This window comes from Anomalospiza imberbis, chromosome 9 (assembly GCF_031753505.1).
Source record: "Anomalospiza imberbis isolate Cuckoo-Finch-1a 21T00152 chromosome 9, ASM3175350v1, whole genome shotgun sequence".
Taxonomy (NCBI): domain Eukaryota; kingdom Metazoa; phylum Chordata; class Aves; order Passeriformes; family Viduidae; genus Anomalospiza; species Anomalospiza imberbis.
In genome coordinates, this window is record NC_089689.1 from 29,965,595 (window position 1) to 29,982,764 (window position 17,170).

Below are 17,170 nucleotides of genomic sequence, written 5' to 3' on the forward strand. Positions count from 1 at the left end.
TACAAATCCCAGGGTGCCGCGGCCCGAGGGGGCGGGCGGGGGGAGCGGCCGCGGGGTCCCCCCGCCCTGCTGATGTGTCCGGGCGGTGCGGGGGGAGCGCGGCCGGGGCGGCTGACGCGTGTCCTGCCCCGCAGCGCTCCGGCGCCGGCACCGGCCATGGCCTCCAAGCTGCTGCGGGCCGTGGTGCTCGGCCCCCCCGGCTCGGGCAAGGGCACGGTGTGCGAGAGGATCGCCCGCAGCTTCGGGCTCCAGCACCTCTCCAGCGGGCAGTTCCTGCGGGAGAGCCTCGGCGGCGGCGGCGGTGAGTGCCCGCGGGGCCGCCCCGTCGGGACCGGGAGCGGGAGCGGGGGGTCCCTGCCCGCGCATCTCCGGCGGGACAGCGCTGGGACCGGGTGGGGATGAGCGCCGGGTAGGGATGCGGACGGAGATGGGGGTGGGATGGAGCTGGGCATGGATGGGGATCCGTCTCCGCGGCGGGTGCACCACAGGTTGTTTTCTTGCCGTGGATTTGGCACAGCTCGTTCATCGCCTGCTCCCTCCTGCCGGAGCTCAGGGAGCCGCTCGGGAAAAGAAGCCGCGGGGTGCCGTGGATGTGCGATGGGTTTATTCTCGCGGCTCCGGAGAGGGCGGTGTGAAGACCCCACCTGGCCGCGCAGCCGGGGCGACCGGCGGCGCTGTCCGGGGGCTCGGGACTGCGTCCTGCCCCAGGGGGTGGCCGGGGATGGATGGCAGATGGCTGGAATGCTGCGGCATTCCCACGGCGGCAGGGATGGATCGGGAACGAGCATTTTTCCAGAGGGAAAACCTGCCGGGAATATCCCTGCGGGTCAGCGGCTGCTCTGGCCGGGTCCCAGGAGCGGGGAGCGGCAGGAGAAGGGTGTCAGCACCCACCTCGCACAGTCCCCCCTGGAAACCCGGCTTTTAGTGCCGGCAGCCCCCAGGCAGGGCAGTGCTGCCTATCCCGCGGCCGACATCCAAACCCAAACCCCTGGGAGCTGGGATGCGCTGTGCCTGTGTCCCTCGGCCGGCGAGGGGCTCCTGGTCCAAGCGAGGCTCGGCAGCGGCCGTGCCGAGCCCCAGCTCGGCAGGATTGGGCAATCCCGGCGCGTTTCTTTTCCCTACACTTCCTTCTCTCCTCTGCTAATGCGTGAAAGACGGACCCGGGGGGGAAGCTGACTCACCGGGCAAGGGAACGGTGAAACGGCGTTGATGCAAAACAAGCCGAGAGGAATTAGGAGTGATTTCTATTTTAGAAGGATGGCAAAAATAGAGAGGAAAATTAGGGAAGGTAAAGTTTTGGAGAGGTGCATGGTCCGACAAGGGCGTTGCACACAGCTCTGCACTGGTCACTCATGTAAAAATACCCAGATTTCCTTTTGTAAATAAAAAGGACAATAATGTTTTCTTTAGAGGGAGGCTGAAAATTTGGAAAATCTTGATGAGAGCTTTGGCTGAAGGACAGAAAGCTGAGCCGAAAAGCAAGCAGAGGTGCAGCGTGTGGAGAGGGGCAGCACAGTGCCCAGCCAGGAACTGCCCCAGCCAAGCTCTGAACCACTGACTGTCCCAAACTTCTCTTTACAGTCCATGCTCTTGCCACAGAGCTCCTCTGGGGACACTGAGAAGCAAGAAGAGCTAGCCGAAGGTGTCTTGGGTACATTCAGAAGGAAACAACAGGGAGAAAGGCAGGGAAAATTACTCAGAAGGAAACCAGCCGTGGTTTGGTTCATCTGGCGTGACATTTGGGTCCCACCTTTGACTCAGCCTCTGTAACAGCTCTCAGTGAGCTCCAGTTATTTGGTTGTTTTGTTTTTGTGTTTTTTTTGCTATTTGCTTTGGACAAGCTGTTACATGACTGCTCTGGGGGAAACGAGGTGGAAGCAGCTCCTCTTCCCAAGTTTATTGGCTGCGTCACCGGCTTTGTGCTTTAGGGGAGCTGGGGCTCTGCAGAACCAACAGTCTCATTACAGACTCATCATCCCAAAGGCAACTCTGATCCCTGTGTTTTTACAGGGATCTTGGCCTGATGTGTCAGTGCTCCAGGGATTTTCCTGCTGGCCACTGCCAGGCATGAAGTGGCCACAGCTGAGGGTTCGGGCTCAGGGGCGTGGGGGGCTCCTGCTGCTGGAGGAAGGCTGAGTTCCCAGCATGGAGAGCATTCCAGGCCACTGCTGGAGCTGGTAGTGGTGGTCTCAGGGAACAAAGGCTCACTTTTGAGGCAGGTGAAGCAGCTGAATGCACATCTGCTGCTGAAGGGCTTCGAGGTGTGCTCCAGCAACCCCCAAGCACATCCGCCCCCAGCCGTGTGTCTCCTAATTAGTGCCTGTCAACAAGTGGCTGCTCTGCTGTAGGGAGAGGCCTTTGTAACACCTTGGAAAACTTACAGGCTGTGTTTTGGTGCCAGGCAGGGGAGCTGGAGGGTGGTGAGCCATTTTTTTGGCCAGCACTTGCCCCGGAGCCCAGGTGGTTGTCTCTGGTGTTGGCAGCATCCCCAGGTCTTAGCAGGACTCTGCAGTTTGTTTGTCAGACAACTGAATTGCTTGTCCTGGCTTTGGCTGACGGTCTGTGGGTCTCGTGTCTGTCCCACTGCTCCCTCTCAGGTGCTCTCTTGGCGCCACAAGCGGCTCCTGTCCCCTCCTCGTGACACGTTTCCTTTGTGAGCATCCACCGAAGCATGCACAAAACAAAATTCCCTGGGGGTGTGGGCTGTGCACCTTTCCCACTCCTTTCCCATGGACTGTGGCCTTTGCTAGCCACACTGGCTTGGTCGGTGGCCAAAGCTGAGCCCAGGGATGCAGCCAGTGCCCTGGTTTTCCATAGGTCCCGGCTGTATCCCTGTGTGTGGGAGCAGTGCTCTGACTACAGGGATCTCTCCCAGTCCTGGCTGCTGCCCTCCAGACAGAACTCACAGAATCACAGAATCCCAGAATGACCGGGTTGGAAGAGACCTTCAAGATCATGGAGTCCAGCACCTCAGCTAAACCCTGGCACCCAGTGTCACCTCCAGGCTTTTTAAACTCATCCAGGGATGGTGACCGCACCACCTCCCCGGGCAGCCATTCCAGAACTTTATCACCCTTTCTGGAAAAGCTTTTTCCCAATTTCCAGCCTGAATTTCCCTTGGCACAGCTTGAGCCTGAGTGCTCTGGTTCTGTCAGTGCAGCCTGGAGACAGAGCCCAAGCCCAGCTGGGCACAGACACCTTTCAGACCCCACATGAGTCTCCTGCTCCCTGAAGTGACCTCCTGGTGTTGAGGGCAGGGTGGATGCAGCACCTGCGTCAGGGAAAAGGTCCCAAAACTGGGCGGACATCGGTTGTGGTTTCACTGTGGTGGTGCACTGGTGCCCTATTCACCCCCAGGGCTCCTCCTCTCTGCCAGCTCCAGATTGTGTTGCTGTAGAATAAATAACAGGAAAAAAAAAAAAAAAAAACTCCTGGAAAAGGTTTTGGATAGGGAGAAAGTCCAGGGTTGTGCTGCAGGCTCTGGAGGCTGCCCAGAGCTGTGTTTGGGAACAGCTTCTCCTCCAGCCTGTCCTGCCTGGCCCTGGGTGGCTGCTGGGTGGCCTTGGGGCTGGGACACGTCCCCTGGGGATGGAACATGTCCCTCAGGGATGGGACACGTCCTTTACAAATGCCTTACAAATACCACATCCCTTAAATACCCTTACAAAAATAAAAAATACCACTCTATACCTACAAAACAAATCTATAATTACAGTTAAAAACCCTAAAAAAACCCCAGCAATGATGCATCCTTTTATGATTAAAAAACCCCATCACAATTAAAAAAAAAACAAAAAACTTATTATCTCAATAGAAAATAAAACTAAAATAAGTTTTTAATAAAAACCACAAATACACTCACCACTCTAAAACTAACTTAAAAAACAATCCCATCAAAATAAACCAATAACCCCTAAAAAACCCTAAATACCCTAAAAAAATCATAAAAAAGAGTTACAAAAAACCCACATTAAACCAGCAAACAATCCCTAAAATTCTCCAATATTTATCATTCATTAAGAAAACCTCCAATTCTTAAAAATTACTTCAAAATCTCAAAAAAAAAATTAATAGAATAATTAAAAAATATATAACCACTAGAACCTAACCTCCCTTCTCTTTTAATAATCCCAAAAAGATAACCTCTTATCATCATCAGTTGTCCCTTGGGGCTGGGACTTGTCCCCTGGGGACAGCTCAAGGTCGCGTGGGGGGAGCCACAGGGAGCTGGGAGTCCCGTGAGTTCCAGGGCAGATTAAACCCACGGTCATCAGATTAATGGGATTAAACCAGGAGTTGAAAGGCTGGCTTTGAGCTCAGCGCACTAAAAGCCCTTTGCTACCTGGAGTAACTGCAGAGTAAAGCCTGCACTCCCTCTGTGAGCCAGCCACAGCAACATTTGGTGCTATAGGGCGAGCCCGGCTCCTCACGGGGGGACCAGGATCTCCCTCCCTGCTCTTGGGGAAGGACTCCCCAAACCCTGCTCCCCTTTGGAATGGAGGTTTTCCATGGGGCTGGGGGCTGGGAAGGGGACAGCAGATGTTCAATTTGGAGTTTAAAGTGCCTGGAGGAAACGCCAAAGGCTGGGAGGCTGGGAGGATGCTCTCAGCACATCCTGGGGGTCTGGAGAGCCCTGCGGGTCCTTCCTGCGAATCCACGGCTGTTCCTCCTTGGAGAGAGGAGATGTGGCAGCGCTTTGGAGGAGGGAGAAGCTCCAGGAGCTTCACACACGGAGGGGACAGGGGAGCAGCAGGGACTGTCCATGGCAGAGCTGTGGAGAGCTGTCCCTCTGTCCTGGGGCGTGGGAAAGCTGCAGCCTCGGGGCAGCAGGGCTGTGGGGCTCTGCTGTGTTCCCACACTCCATTCCCAGCCCCGGCTGTGGCTCGGGGTGTTCCTGGATTGCAGCTCCAGGCCTGGCTCCAGCAGCCCTGCTGAGCCACAGCTGCTCCCTGGGATGGCCATCTGTCCTCGGGTGACAGCCAGACTTTGTGTGGCCTCTCCAGGCTCCTGGGATGGCCATCTCTGCTCAGGTGACAGCCAGACCTCGTGTGGCAGCTCCTGGGATGGCCATCTCTCCTTGGGGTGACAGCTGGACCTTATGTGGCTTCTCCAGGCTCCTGGGATGGCCATCTCTCCTTGGGGTGACTACTGGACCTTGTGGGATGGCCATCCCTGCTCAGGTGACGGCCAAATCTGGTGTGGCAGCTCCTGGTCCCTTGAATGTCCATCCCTCCTTGGGGTGACAGCCAAATCTGGTGGGGCAGCTCCTGGTCCCTTGAATGTCCATCCCTCCTTGGGGTGACAGCCAAATCTGGTGGGGCAGCTCCTGGTCCCCTGGATATCCATCCCTCTTTGGGTCCCCTGGATGTCCATCCCTCCTCAGGTGACAGCTGGACCTTGTGTGGCTTCTCCCAGCTCCTGGGATGTCCATCCCTCCTCAGGTGACAGCTGGACCTTGTGTGGCTTCTCCCAGCTCCTGGGATGTCCATCCCTCCTCAGGTGACAGCTGGACCTTGTGTGGCTTCTCCCAGCTCCTGGGATGTCCATCCCTCCTCGGGTGACAGCCAGACCTTGCCCAGCAGCTCCCGGCTCCTCCCCGGAGCAGCCCAGCCCTGCAGCGAGCTCATTCCCTGTGAGCCTCTGGCACTGCACAGACCACGTCAATAAACATAAAAAAATCCCAAAACCCCTGGATTTATCGTGCTGATGCCCTCAGGGCTCCGTGCTGCTTGCACAGTCCACAGGGTGGTTTTTCCATCCCTGTGTCCTTGGCTTTCCCAGGCGGGAATGTGGTGACGTCTGGGCAGTGACAAAGAAGCTGTCATTGAGAAAAGGTGTTTTCTCTCGCTGCCAGCTGGAATTCCTGCCTGGATCGGAGGCAGTGGGATGTGATCCCAGTGACTCAGCCCTGAGTCAGCGCTGCCCCGCTCCCAGGCAGGTTGGATGCTGGATTCCAGCATCCTGCACTTCTGGCCCTGCTCCAAGGAGAAGGAGGCTGGACCTTTCTTCTGGTGTCGGGAGAAGGACTCGTCACACACAGCAGGGAAAAATCTGAGCATTTCCAAGCAGATTCTTTGGATTCTGGGTTAAACGTGGGAAGGTGGCTGGTCTGGGAGCCCCACCTGCCCAGGCAGGCCCCATCCCCATGCTCCCAGGGGATGTGTTCACAGAATTCACAGAATCACAGAATCACAGAATTCACAGAATCACTGAATTCACAGAATCCCAGAATGACCGGGTTGGAAGAGACCTTCAAGATCATCAACCCAGCCCCAACACCTCAGCTAAACCCTGGCACCCAGTGCCACCTCCAGGCTTTTTAAACTCACCCAGGGATGGGGACTGCACCACCTCCCCGGGCAGCCATTCCAGAACTTTGTCACCCTTTCTGGAAAAGCTTTTTCCCAATTTCCAACCTGAATTTCCCTTGACACAGCTTGAGCCTGTGTGCTCTGGTTCTGTCAGTGCAGCCTGGAGACAGAGCCCAAGCCCAGCTGGGCACAGGCACCTTTCAGGAGCTGTGGGGAGTGCTGAGGTCACCCCTGAGTCTCCTTTTCTCCAGGCTGAGCACCCCCAGCTCCCTCAGCCGTTCCTCACAGGGTTTGTGTCCCCAGCCCCTCTCCAGCCTCCTTGTCCCCTCTGGATGTGCTCCAGCATCTCAACATCCTTCCCAAACTGAGGGGCCAAGAACTGGACCCCTGCTCAGGCTGGTTCTTCCCTTAGAACAGATGAATCCTCTCCAAGAATTGTTTCTCTTGCAAAAACCCCTCCTGCAGCTGAGGAATTCTTCCCCAGCCAGGTGCAGGTGCTGCCCACTTGGACACCTCACTGCAGCCTGGAGAGCCAGAGCTGCCTCCAATGCAGGATCCTGGGGGTTATTTTTAGAGAGGACTCACACTTGGAGAGGGCTGAAATGTGCTGTCCTCACCAGAAAGGGTGCAAAAAATAGATCAGGGAATTGTTCATTTCTGGTGACAAATGCTATTTCAGCTGCTGTGGGAAGACAGCAGAAGAGATGTCCATGAGGTCCAAGAGGAAAGGGGCTGGAGCTCTCCTGGGGCAGGAGCAGAACTTGTCCCACACAGGGATGAAGAGTATTTCCATTTTCCAAATGTCTTCTTTGTGTTTCTGAGGGGCTGAAAGAAAATCACAGCAAACATCCATCATGGAATGGTTTGGGTTGGAAAGGACCTTAAAGCTCATCCAGTTCTACCCCCTGCCATGGCAGGGACACCTCCCACTGTTCCAGGGTGCTCCAGCCTGGCCTTGGGCACTGCCAGGGATCCAGGGACAGCCACAGCTTCTCCGAGAATTCCATCCCAGCTCCTGCCCACCCTCCCAGCCAGGAATTCCTTCCCAACCTCCCATCCATCCCTGCCCTCTGGCAGTGGGAGCCGTTCCCTGGGTCCTGTCCCTCCACCCCTTGTTCCCTGTCCCTCTCCAGCTTCCAGAAGCAGCTGAAGGTGAGGGCTGTGGGAGAGCCAGACAGGAGCCCAGGACTGTGCACTCACCTTGCAATCACCACAATTATGTTCTCAAGGATGTGATCTTGGGAATCGTTTTCTTATCTGAGCTTATCTTAAGTGGAGACTGTGAAATCTTTCAGCCCTGGGGATGCGAGGCAGGCTCAGGTGTTTGGGACGGTCCTTACCTGTGCCCACGGGGCAGCCATCTCCTGAACCAAAGGAGCACATCCAGGGCTTCTCTCTCCATCAGCTGAGGGCTTGGCTGAGGCCCAGCATGTTCTGCTCTCAGGTATCGCAGGAATTCCCACTCCTCCACCCCAAAATGCCTGTGTAGCCTTTCCATCACGAGCAGAGCAACGCTGCCAAAAATCTCCCAGACAGAGGAGGCCAGGCAGAATTTGAGGGGGAGTGATATTTTTCAAGTGGAAATGTCGTGATTTAATTTTTTTCATCTATTTTTCTTTCTTGACTTGAGCAGAAGCTGGAGCCTTGGCCCAGCAGTACCTCGAGAGAGGCCTCCTGGTGCCTGACCACGTCATCACGCGCGTGATGATGGCCGAGCTGGAGAAGCGGCGGGAGCAGCACTGGCTGCTCGATGGTGAGTCCAGAGGGGGAAATCCCAGCCCTTTGGGACGTTCCTTTCTTCCCGATGGTTTGGCAGCCCCAGGAGAGAGAAAAGCCAGGAGCTGGAGGTGGGAGGAGAGGCAGGAGCTGACCTGCTGGCAGGCACATTTCCCGCTGGCCTCGGCACGTGCGTGGCCAGCTGAGCCCTTGGCACCTGGCCGGGAAAGGGAAGGGCAGGGAGAGGAGCTGGGTGTTCCACAAAGCAGGGCAGGGCTGGAGACATGCCAGGAAAAACTTCTTCCCTCCTTCATGTGTGTGTGTGTGTGTGTGTGTAGCTCCTCAATCCCAGCCCAAAAGCCACCTGAGGTGGAGGGAGGGCAAACAGGCACGGCCTGGGGTCCCTGGCCATGGCTGGAATGAGAATCAAAGAATCCCAGAGTGGTTTGGATTGGGTGAAACCGTAAAGGTCATCCAGTGCCACCCCTGCCATGGGCAGGGACACCTCCCGCTATCCCAGGCTGATCCCACCTAGTCTGGGACACTTCCAGGAACGTGCCAGCCACAGCTGCACCCGGTGCCAGGGCGTGCCCACCCTCCCAGGGAACAATTCCTGCCCAATATCCCATCCAGCCCTGCCCTCTGGCAGTGGGAACCTTTCCTGTGTCCTGTCCCTCCATCCCTTGTAAAAGATCTCTCTCCATCTTTCTTGTGGGCTCCCTTCTGGGCTTTAAAGTTCCTTCCTATCCAAACCATCTGGGATTCTGGAATTCTCTGCTCCAGCTGCTCACTGGCTGTCCCAAGGAGGACAGGACCGTTTCACTGCAGCCTCCTTGATGCCCTCCACATCAACCAGCAGTTTGTCCCCAGTCTGTGCACAGCGCTCTGCTCCCTTCACGTTTTCCCTGGTCATTCCAGCACTAGTCCCTGTTCTGCCATTGCCTGTGTCCTCCTGCCTGCAGGGACAGCAGCCACCATCCTGAGCCCTGGGTGTCACATTTTGGGAGCTGCTGCTGCAGGAGCTATTTTTTTCCCGGAGCCATATGGTGGTGCCTGCCTTTCACACGGCTTGTGCCGCAGCGGGGCTGGGCCTGCAGCTCCGGAGCTGCCTGACGGATGAGCTTGGCTCCATCCTCGCCGCTTGCCAGCCTCTCATCCCCATTCCTGTGCCGTGCCCACCCAGGTTTCCCTCGGACGCTGGGGCAGGCCAAGGCTCTGGATGGGATCTGCGAGCTGGACCTGGTGATCAGCCTGAACATCCCCTTCGAGACGCTGAAGGATCGCCTGAGCGCCCGCTGGGTGCACCCCGCCAGCGGCAGGGTCTACAACATGGACTTCAACCCTCCCCACACCCAGGTGAGAGCCCCGGGGCCACCTGCAGCCACCCTCAGAAGGGAAACTTGGGAGAAGTTTCTTTTCTCCGCAGGAGCTGGGATCCTGAAGGAGCTCTAGGGGTGGGATCCTGGGTGGAAGGGCTGAGCGCCATGAGGAATTGTGCCAAATGTTCTGAGGGATTGTGCTGAACCTCCTGAGGAATTGTTCTGAGGAATTGTGCTAAACTTTCCTGAGGGATTGTGCTAACATTTCTGAGGAATTGTGTTAAACTCTCCTGAGCAAAGTGGGATTTATGCAGACAGGGATGCCTTGTGAGGCTGCCCCGGAGCAGAGGCTGGGCAGAGTCACAGAATAAAGCAGGGATTGATCAAAAGGATCTCCTCCATGGATCCACCCTGGGCAGCACCAGAGCCCAGCCAGGGCTGCACCCAAGAGGAACCCAAATGGTCCCAAAATGCACGAGCGCTCCCGGGGGCTCTCCCTGGGATCAGCTCTGCTCCATGGGCACATTGCAGTTCATTGTCCCATTCCAGCTTTAGCCCGTGCAGTCCCATCCTGCTTGTTTTTCTCTCTCCAGCCCACGTTGTTTGTGCTCCTGGGCCTGAGGTTTGGATCCTTTGTCCTTGGTGCCCAGCTGGAGCAGGAATTGTTTTGTCTCCCTGCTCTGTGCAGAGAGCTCACCATCCCCTGATGTGCAGCCCAGAGCCACACACTAAAGCAGCTCAGAATGTGAAAATATAAAAGCCACACCTGAGGCATCAGCAGGCCGAGGCATTTGGCAGCTGCAGGGTGGGTGATGGGGTGGGTGACGTCCCTGTGTGCTTGGTGTCCCCTCAGGGTGTGGATGACCTGACAGGAGAGCCGCTGGTGCAGCGCGAGGACGACCGGCCCGAGGCCGTGGCTGCGCGCCTCAGGAAGTACAAAGATGCTGCCAAGCCCGTGATAGAGCTCTACAAGTGAGTTGGGCATGAGCAGAAACCACAGCAGGGCTGTCAGAACAGCCAGCAGGGCTCTTTGTCCCGTGCCCACATCCCAAAGAGCCCTGGCAGGTCTTTGGGGCCAAGCCCTGAGCCTGGACGGGGCCTCCCTTGGAGGAAGAAGGGTGATCCAGAGAAATTCCCAGCTCCTGTTGGTCCTGCTGGCATCATCACATGGGAGGGGTATTTTGGCCCAGGGTGGCACATGCCATGAAAAATCCATCCAGGACCCCGAGGGGTTTGGGTGAAGCCCAGGGAGGTTGGCAGGAGGGCAGGAGAAGGGAGCTCAGATGGACCTGCTGGGAGCACAGCGGGCTTCCAGGGCTTGTTCCCCTTGTGAGGCTGCTCTTCCCTGGAACTGTGGGGCTGCTGTTCCTGGCCAGTTTGGGAATGATGGATTACTGCAGGGTGGTAAATCCACTGCTCAAAGGGAGTAGAAGCCCAGGAGTGTTTTTGAGCACATGGGGGGCCAAAGTTTCCCTTGCAGGGGAAGGGGGAGAATTACAGAATCCCAAAATGGTTTGGGCTGGAAGGGACCTTAAAGCCCATCCCATTCCATCCCCTGCCATGGGCAGGGACACCTCCAGGGTGCTCCAAGCCCTGTCCAAGCTGCCTTGGTTGGGATGGGCTGCTCCTGACTTCTCCCACCTTTTTTCCAGGAGCAGGGGCATCCTTCACTCCTTCTCTGGCACAGAGACCAACAAGATCTGGCCCTACGTGTACACCCTGCTGTCCAGCAGGATCCCACCCATTCTCTCGGAGGAGGAGCACTAACCAGCTCGTGCCAAGCACCAGGATTTCATTCCATCCTGGATTTGGTTCCCAGTGCAGTGCCAGGGCTGTGCTGGGCTTGGGTGATCATGACTGGGTGACACTGGTGGGTCCCAGTCACAGCCAGGATCAGATCTTTGTTTAGAAGGTCAAGTCTGCTGGAATTAGGGGGTTTTTCCCTCTTTTGGGGCTATGGAGTTTTCCTGCCTGTGGTCCATCCCGGACTGGTGATGCTGACCAGGGCATTGGTCATTCCAGGTTTACACAGCTTTGCCACGGTGTCCTTGCCATCCCTTTCCAGCCTCAACCCCTGGCTGAGCCCACATGTGCCGTCCCGTTGCTCCACAGGACTATTTTCTGCTGAGGACTCTCTAGGCTGAGGCTTTTTTCTCTATAAATTATTTTCTATTAAATGTATTTCTCAGAGAAATAAAGCTCTAGAAAGCAACACTTAGCCCAGTGGGAATTTTGGGAGCAACGTGGAAAACACTACAAACGTGAAAAATACTACAAAGCTGAATAAGGATCACGTTTCCAGCATGAATACACGTAAAAGAGGCAAAACCTTGGAGGTGAACCTCTCCCTTGTACTCCTTCCATGGGGAGAGCTGAATTCCCTGTTGGAAAAAGCTGCTGTACAGGTTTTTATGGAATGCTGTGACACTCAGCAGGACCTGGGCTGGGGATGAGCTGCACTCCTTTGTGCTTTCCTGGTTTATAGCTTTCAATACTACAAGATAGCAATGTCCTAAGAGTTTCTCCCAAAGATTTATCTCCACGTGTGCTTCAGTTCTGGGGAGAAATCAGCTCATTCCATCTTCTGTGCTGCCTTTGTCCCCGAGGTCCCCTGGCCAGGGGGTCCCTTCAGCTGCTCCTGCTGCGCCCCCCAGCAAAGTGACTCCCCCCCATGAAATCCCAGAGATCTTTCCTTCCTTGGGATGCACCCAGGGCCATGCCCAGGTGTTTTCCCACAATTTACAGCATCCTTGGATTGTGTTGGGGCTGGGCTTTTCTCAACTGGAAGTACTGTCACCCTCTTTTTGTAGGATGCAGTACCCGAGCAATGGGGACAATTCTGGTCTCCTCGAGTTGCCTTATTTTATAAATTATATTTAAGGACAAAATATAAAAGCAAGATGTGTATTTGTAAAGGTTTAAAACAAACAAGCAAAAAGTGCTGAATTTTAGCATCACCTTGTGGGAATTGTGCATGGAGCTGCTGGATCTGCAGGGAATTCTGCTTCTGCCAGTGGGGCTCACAGGAGGACAGGAACCTGGCACTGCTGGCACCTCTTGGATTAATCAGAGCACCTTTCTGCTGCTGGATGTCCCTGGCTTTATTTTTCCTTTATTTTGCCTGTGGCCTACAGCAGGGAAAGGGGAGTGACCAGATTTCTTAGGGATTTTTTCCAGGTGTGAAACTTCAGCTCCTGCCTGGGTTTATTCATCCCAGCTGAGCATCCTTGTGCTGACCAAGGATCCCCTAAAATTTGCATCATCCTGGTGTTCTCCGCAGTGCAGCCAGAGTGGGATCACTGCCCACATCCCCCCTGCCTGGGGAGAGGCCAAAGTGCTCCCACCCTGCTCCAGGTGGGAATTTTCCAGGTGGGAACAAAGGGATTGTCAGGTCTCACTGCTGTCCCAGGAGGCCTTTCCATGCCCTCGCGCTGGGAGGCTGCAAATCTTCCAGCTGGCAATGAAAGACGATTTCAGAAAGATTTGGGATTTTCCCACAACCTTGGGATGAAGGTCTGGGCTGGTTTTAGACACAAATCCAGAAACAGCCAAAACCTGTGTGCTGCTTTCTTTGGAACAGCTCTGGGCAGGAGGGGAGGAGGTTTTAGAGGTTTTTGTTTTAGGCTATAAAAACAGCTGAGTGCCAGGCAGAGGGGCTAATCCCTGCTTTGCCTTGTCCTCTCCTTGTGTCCTCTCCTCCCCTCCTGCAAAATTCCTCCTGAAGAGAGAATTCCATGCAGCCCAGCACAGGACAGGTCTGCAGATGCCTTTTCCAGCCTTCGGGCCCTCTAATCGGTGTAGAAATCCCGTGGCTGTGCATGCATCCAGCCCTCGGGATGGAATTTTCTACCAGACCTGTTGCATTTTTCCGAGACCAAATTCCAGCAGGGAATTTGTCCCTCGCTGTGCCCCTGCTGTGCTCCCCTTCGGTATTTTACTGTGAACCCCAAACCTTTTGTAAAGCCACAGCAATTTTGTACTGACCCGAGATACTGTGTGGAGGGAGGAGCCTCTCCCCCCTGGAATGTCACGCCGAGTTTTCTTCCCGGAGTTTTCTTCCCGGAGTTTCTTCCCGGTGAATCGCTGCAGCTGTGTTACTGCTCTCAAGATGTAAATAAAGATTTTCTCCTGCTGATCCCTGTGCTGGCAGAGTCTGTGTGGGTTATGCCTTGCCAAGGCAGCAGGGCAATGTTGACCTGGAGTTCCTTTGCAGGAGCTGAGGAGGAGGAGAAGAGGGGAAGAAGAGGAATCAGAGCATCCCTGCCTAAAGGTGGGAAACCCCTCAGGCTTTGGGTTTGGACACAGTGCAGCTCTTTGGGTCCTTTATCTGATATAATCCAAAACACTGGTTAAAAAGGCCGTTTGGATGCAGCCATTTGCTCCAGCCCCCCTATCCTTATCCCGGAATGCCGGAATTCCAGAATCACTGAATCCCAGAATCCCAGCCTGGTTTGGGTTGGGAGGGTCCTCAAAGCCCATCTCAATCCACCCCCCTGCACATAAAGTGGTTTAAATTTCCTTTTTAACTCCTCCCTGATAAAAATCCCGGGGAGCATTAGGGCAGGGAGGCTCTGGCCGTGTCCTGTGCCCCGGGTAATCCATCACGAGTGCTTGGAACTGGGAGCTGGGAATGGGGAACTGAGCTCCCGGAGCGGCACTGCCTCCTCCCAGGGCCCCCAGTTCGCTTGTTGCTGTCATTCCCGAATAACAGCTCGGGGCACTCCCTGTTTGGAGTGAGCAGAGCCTCGGGAATGATGGGAGACTGGGAAAACAAGGTGATAAGCAGGGAAGCTGCAGGCGGGGAGGTGGGGGAGAGCCCCAGCCGGCGGGGGGAATGTCGCGATTCAGGGTCGTGACAATCCGGAGGCGCAGCAGGGATGTGCGGGCAGACAGATCCGAGGAGGAAAAATATCAACGTAAGCTGGAATATGAACTCAGTCTGAAAACAAAAGCTGGGAGGTCAAAAAGCAGAGGAATGTGAGCCAAAATCCAGCTGGGATCAAAGGCTTGGCTTTCCCCGAGTGCCACCGGGGGAGCTGGGAGGGCACAGGGGACACGTCCCCACCCTACAGCCTGACCTCAGCCCCGAATGGAACGGAAAGCAAAAGGAAACGGCCTCACAGTGCACCGGGGAGGCTCAGGTTGGGTATCTGGGAAAACTCCTTCACGGAAAGGGCTGTCCAGCCCTGGGTGGATGAGACCCAGTCCCTGGAGGGATTTAAAATCCCTGTGCATGTGGCACTTGGGGACGTGGGGCACTGCTGGCCTTGGCAGTGCTGGGCATGGCTGGGCTCGATGGTCATAGAGGACTTTTCCAGCCCAAATGATTCCATGATTCCAAATATTTGTTTACTGCATCACTGAAGTGTTTGTCTGCCTGGTACCCGGGCAAGTGCCCCAGGCGTGCCTGGATCAGCCCCATTCCCGGGGCTGCAAAGCTTGGACAAGTCACAGGCCCTGCTGAGTCCAGCCAGCAACATTCAGCATTCTCCAGGGGAAAAAGAAAACATCAAGGGAAAAAATAAAGCAAGGAAAAAAAAAAAAAAAAGGAAAAAAAAAAAAAAACAACAAGGGAAAGAAAAATAAAAGAGCAAGGGAAAGGGAAAAAAATATAAAAAGAACCACCCAGTAAAGGGTAAGAAAAAGAAAATCAAGGGAAAAAAAAAAAAAAAAAACAAACAACCCTGCCGAGGTTTGCGCTGCAGACTCCAGATCCCACTCCAGGCCACATTTTAGACGGTGTGATATGTCTGCCTCCATCCCCATCCTTCCCTGAGTCTCTGTAATCCCAAAAATAACCCGGGAGCGGCACGCAGCTCGCAGGCAGCGGCGGCAGCAGCGCCCCAGCCGGGCCGGGAGCGGCCCCGCCGCCGATGCCGGGCGGAGAAGCGGCGTGCGGGACACGGCCGCGCTCGCCACCGCTCCCCGCAGCCCCCGGCAGCCGCAGGATGCACGGGCCCGAGCAGCAAGGTAAGGAAAAGCTCCCCGGAGCTCATGGAAAAGCGGAGAGAGGGAGCGCGAGAAAATTGGGGGTGTTGCTTAGGGCCCGTTTGTGCTGAGTAATTGGGGAAGGCACGCTCGCATCCCGGGATAAGGAGAGAATTCCCAGCTTTCCAGCCGGTTATGTAATAGGGCAGAAGGAAGGGATCGCACCCAAAACTGCTGGGCCGGGCAGGGAAGGCGAGGAGCTGGGATTTGGGGATGTGCACCTGGGCATGGAGTGTTGGATACCCCCGGGCTGCGCCGGCCCCGCGGTGCCCGACAGGAGCACGGACACCTCTTCTCGCACCCCGGAATTGGGGTTGCGCTTTTCGGGCTGCCTGGGAGCTCTGCGGCCGTATTGAATGAAATAAGGGGATTTTCCGGCTTAAAATAATAAGTGTAGCTTCTCTGCGGCCGGAGCTGGACCTGCTGCGGGAGGGGGATTGGCGGCGATGTCAGCGCACAAGCGCTGCCATCCAATGCTGATCCCGGCCTTTCCCTGCCAATCCAGCGGGAAGCTGACCTTCAACCCCCCCTCTGCTATGCCGAGGCAAACATAGGACTGCATTCCCTTAAAAAAAAATCCTATTTCGGGCCAAAAAATAGCTCAAATCTGTAGTTAAAATGCGGACATCGCTGCCTCGGCTTCGGCGTTGCTGAGGCAGCCCCGGGCGGGCGCTCCGGGAGGGGACGACGGTGCCGGGGCTCCCCACGGCTCCAGGTAGGTGTTTATCCCCCCCACGGCTGGAAAACAGCCCATCATTCCCGTCTGGCTCCTGTGTTTGTGCCTGTCATTATCATAGTCTTGTTTTGGATACTGCCAGGGAGAGGAGGAGGAAGGAGGAGAGGGAGAAAGAGGAGGAGGAGGAGGAGGAGGGTGAGGAATGTTTTGGGCAAACCCTCAGGTCTGCGAACTCCCGACTTTATTCTCCCTCCGCAGCTGGACCAGGGCCTCCATCTTCTGCTATCCCTCCAAATGTGGATTTCTCTTAGTCATAGCCTTCCCTGAGACGAGAGAAAAAAAAGAAAATAAATCCCATAAAAGCAGCGTACGGAGCGATTCCGGCGGCACAGGCGGCGTGACGGCAACACCGGTGCCTCTAAATTTAGCCAGCCGTGGCACAGCCGCCTTGTTTGCATCCCGGGAACGCTCCCGGCCGAGGGATGCAGCATTTTGGAGAGGCTGCAGCCCTTAAGGAGGCACCGGGTTTGCCCTTGAGCCGGGCTCTTGGCGGCAGCGGGAGCGCCAGTGTGGAATTGCTGACCCGACTAATCCCCGGCGCAGCCGAATCCCGGCGCCTCCCGCCTCGGAGCCGCGGGTTTGGGGCAGGACCTGCTCCAATCCCTCCTGCTTGGCTGGGAAAAGGTGCTGGGGTGCGTGGGGAAAGGAGGTGATGGACTGTAGAGGGGAGAGCCGGGGAGCCGGAGGTTCAGGCAGGTTTTGGGGTGGGATTTGGGATGTTGGGGCTCAGCCCCGCGGGGTTGTGTTTGGGCACATGCCCGGCTCTGCTCAAGGGCTGGAATTCCCTTTGGGATGGGAATTGGGATTGTCAGCCCAACAGGGATGTGGCAAAGGATGCAACTCATCCATGGCAAACATCCCGACTCAAAGGGGTGGCTGCTCCTCTCCCAGAATCCCAAAATCATCCAGGTGGGAAAAGCCCTCTGAGATCATCGAGTCCAACCATTAATCCAGCTCTGCCCGAGCTCCAGGGGTGTGAGGATGCTAAAAACCACTAGAGCTGCCCACAGCTCCCAGATTTTTGGGAACATGGCCTGGAAATTCCAGAATTCTGTAGATGTAGCAGGCAGAGATGCTGTAATTCCCATAAAATTGGATTA

The 17,170-nt window shown here is 55.8% G+C and overlaps 2 protein-coding genes and 1 long non-coding RNA gene across 3 annotated transcripts in view; 2 read left to right on the forward strand and 1 right to left on the reverse strand.

The window, feature by feature from the left end:
• The window catches only part of LOC137478891 (uncharacterized), a 369,499-nt gene that overhangs the window by 309,657 nt on the left and 42,672 nt on the right, over positions 1–17,170 (reverse strand). The window lies entirely within an intron of this gene.
• Positions 48–13,481, forward strand: AK4 (adenylate kinase 4). Its single transcript, XM_068198960.1, has 5 exons — positions 48–301; positions 7,945–8,064; positions 9,211–9,383; positions 10,200–10,318; positions 10,999–13,481. The coding sequence occupies exons 1-5, from the start codon at positions 73–75 to the stop codon at positions 11,111–11,113; spliced, it is 756 nt and encodes a 251-aa protein (XP_068055061.1). The 5' UTR covers positions 48–72; the 3' UTR covers positions 11,114–13,481.
• Positions 15,221–17,170, forward strand: part of DNAJC6 (DnaJ heat shock protein family (Hsp40) member C6) — a 43,032-nt gene continuing 41,082 nt past the window's right edge. Inside the window, exon 1 of the mRNA XM_068198992.1 lies at positions 15,221–15,316. Coding sequence (XP_068055093.1) covers positions 15,295–15,316 — 22 coding nt within the window. The 5' untranslated portion in view covers positions 15,221–15,294. The remainder of the gene's footprint in view (positions 15,317–17,170) is intronic.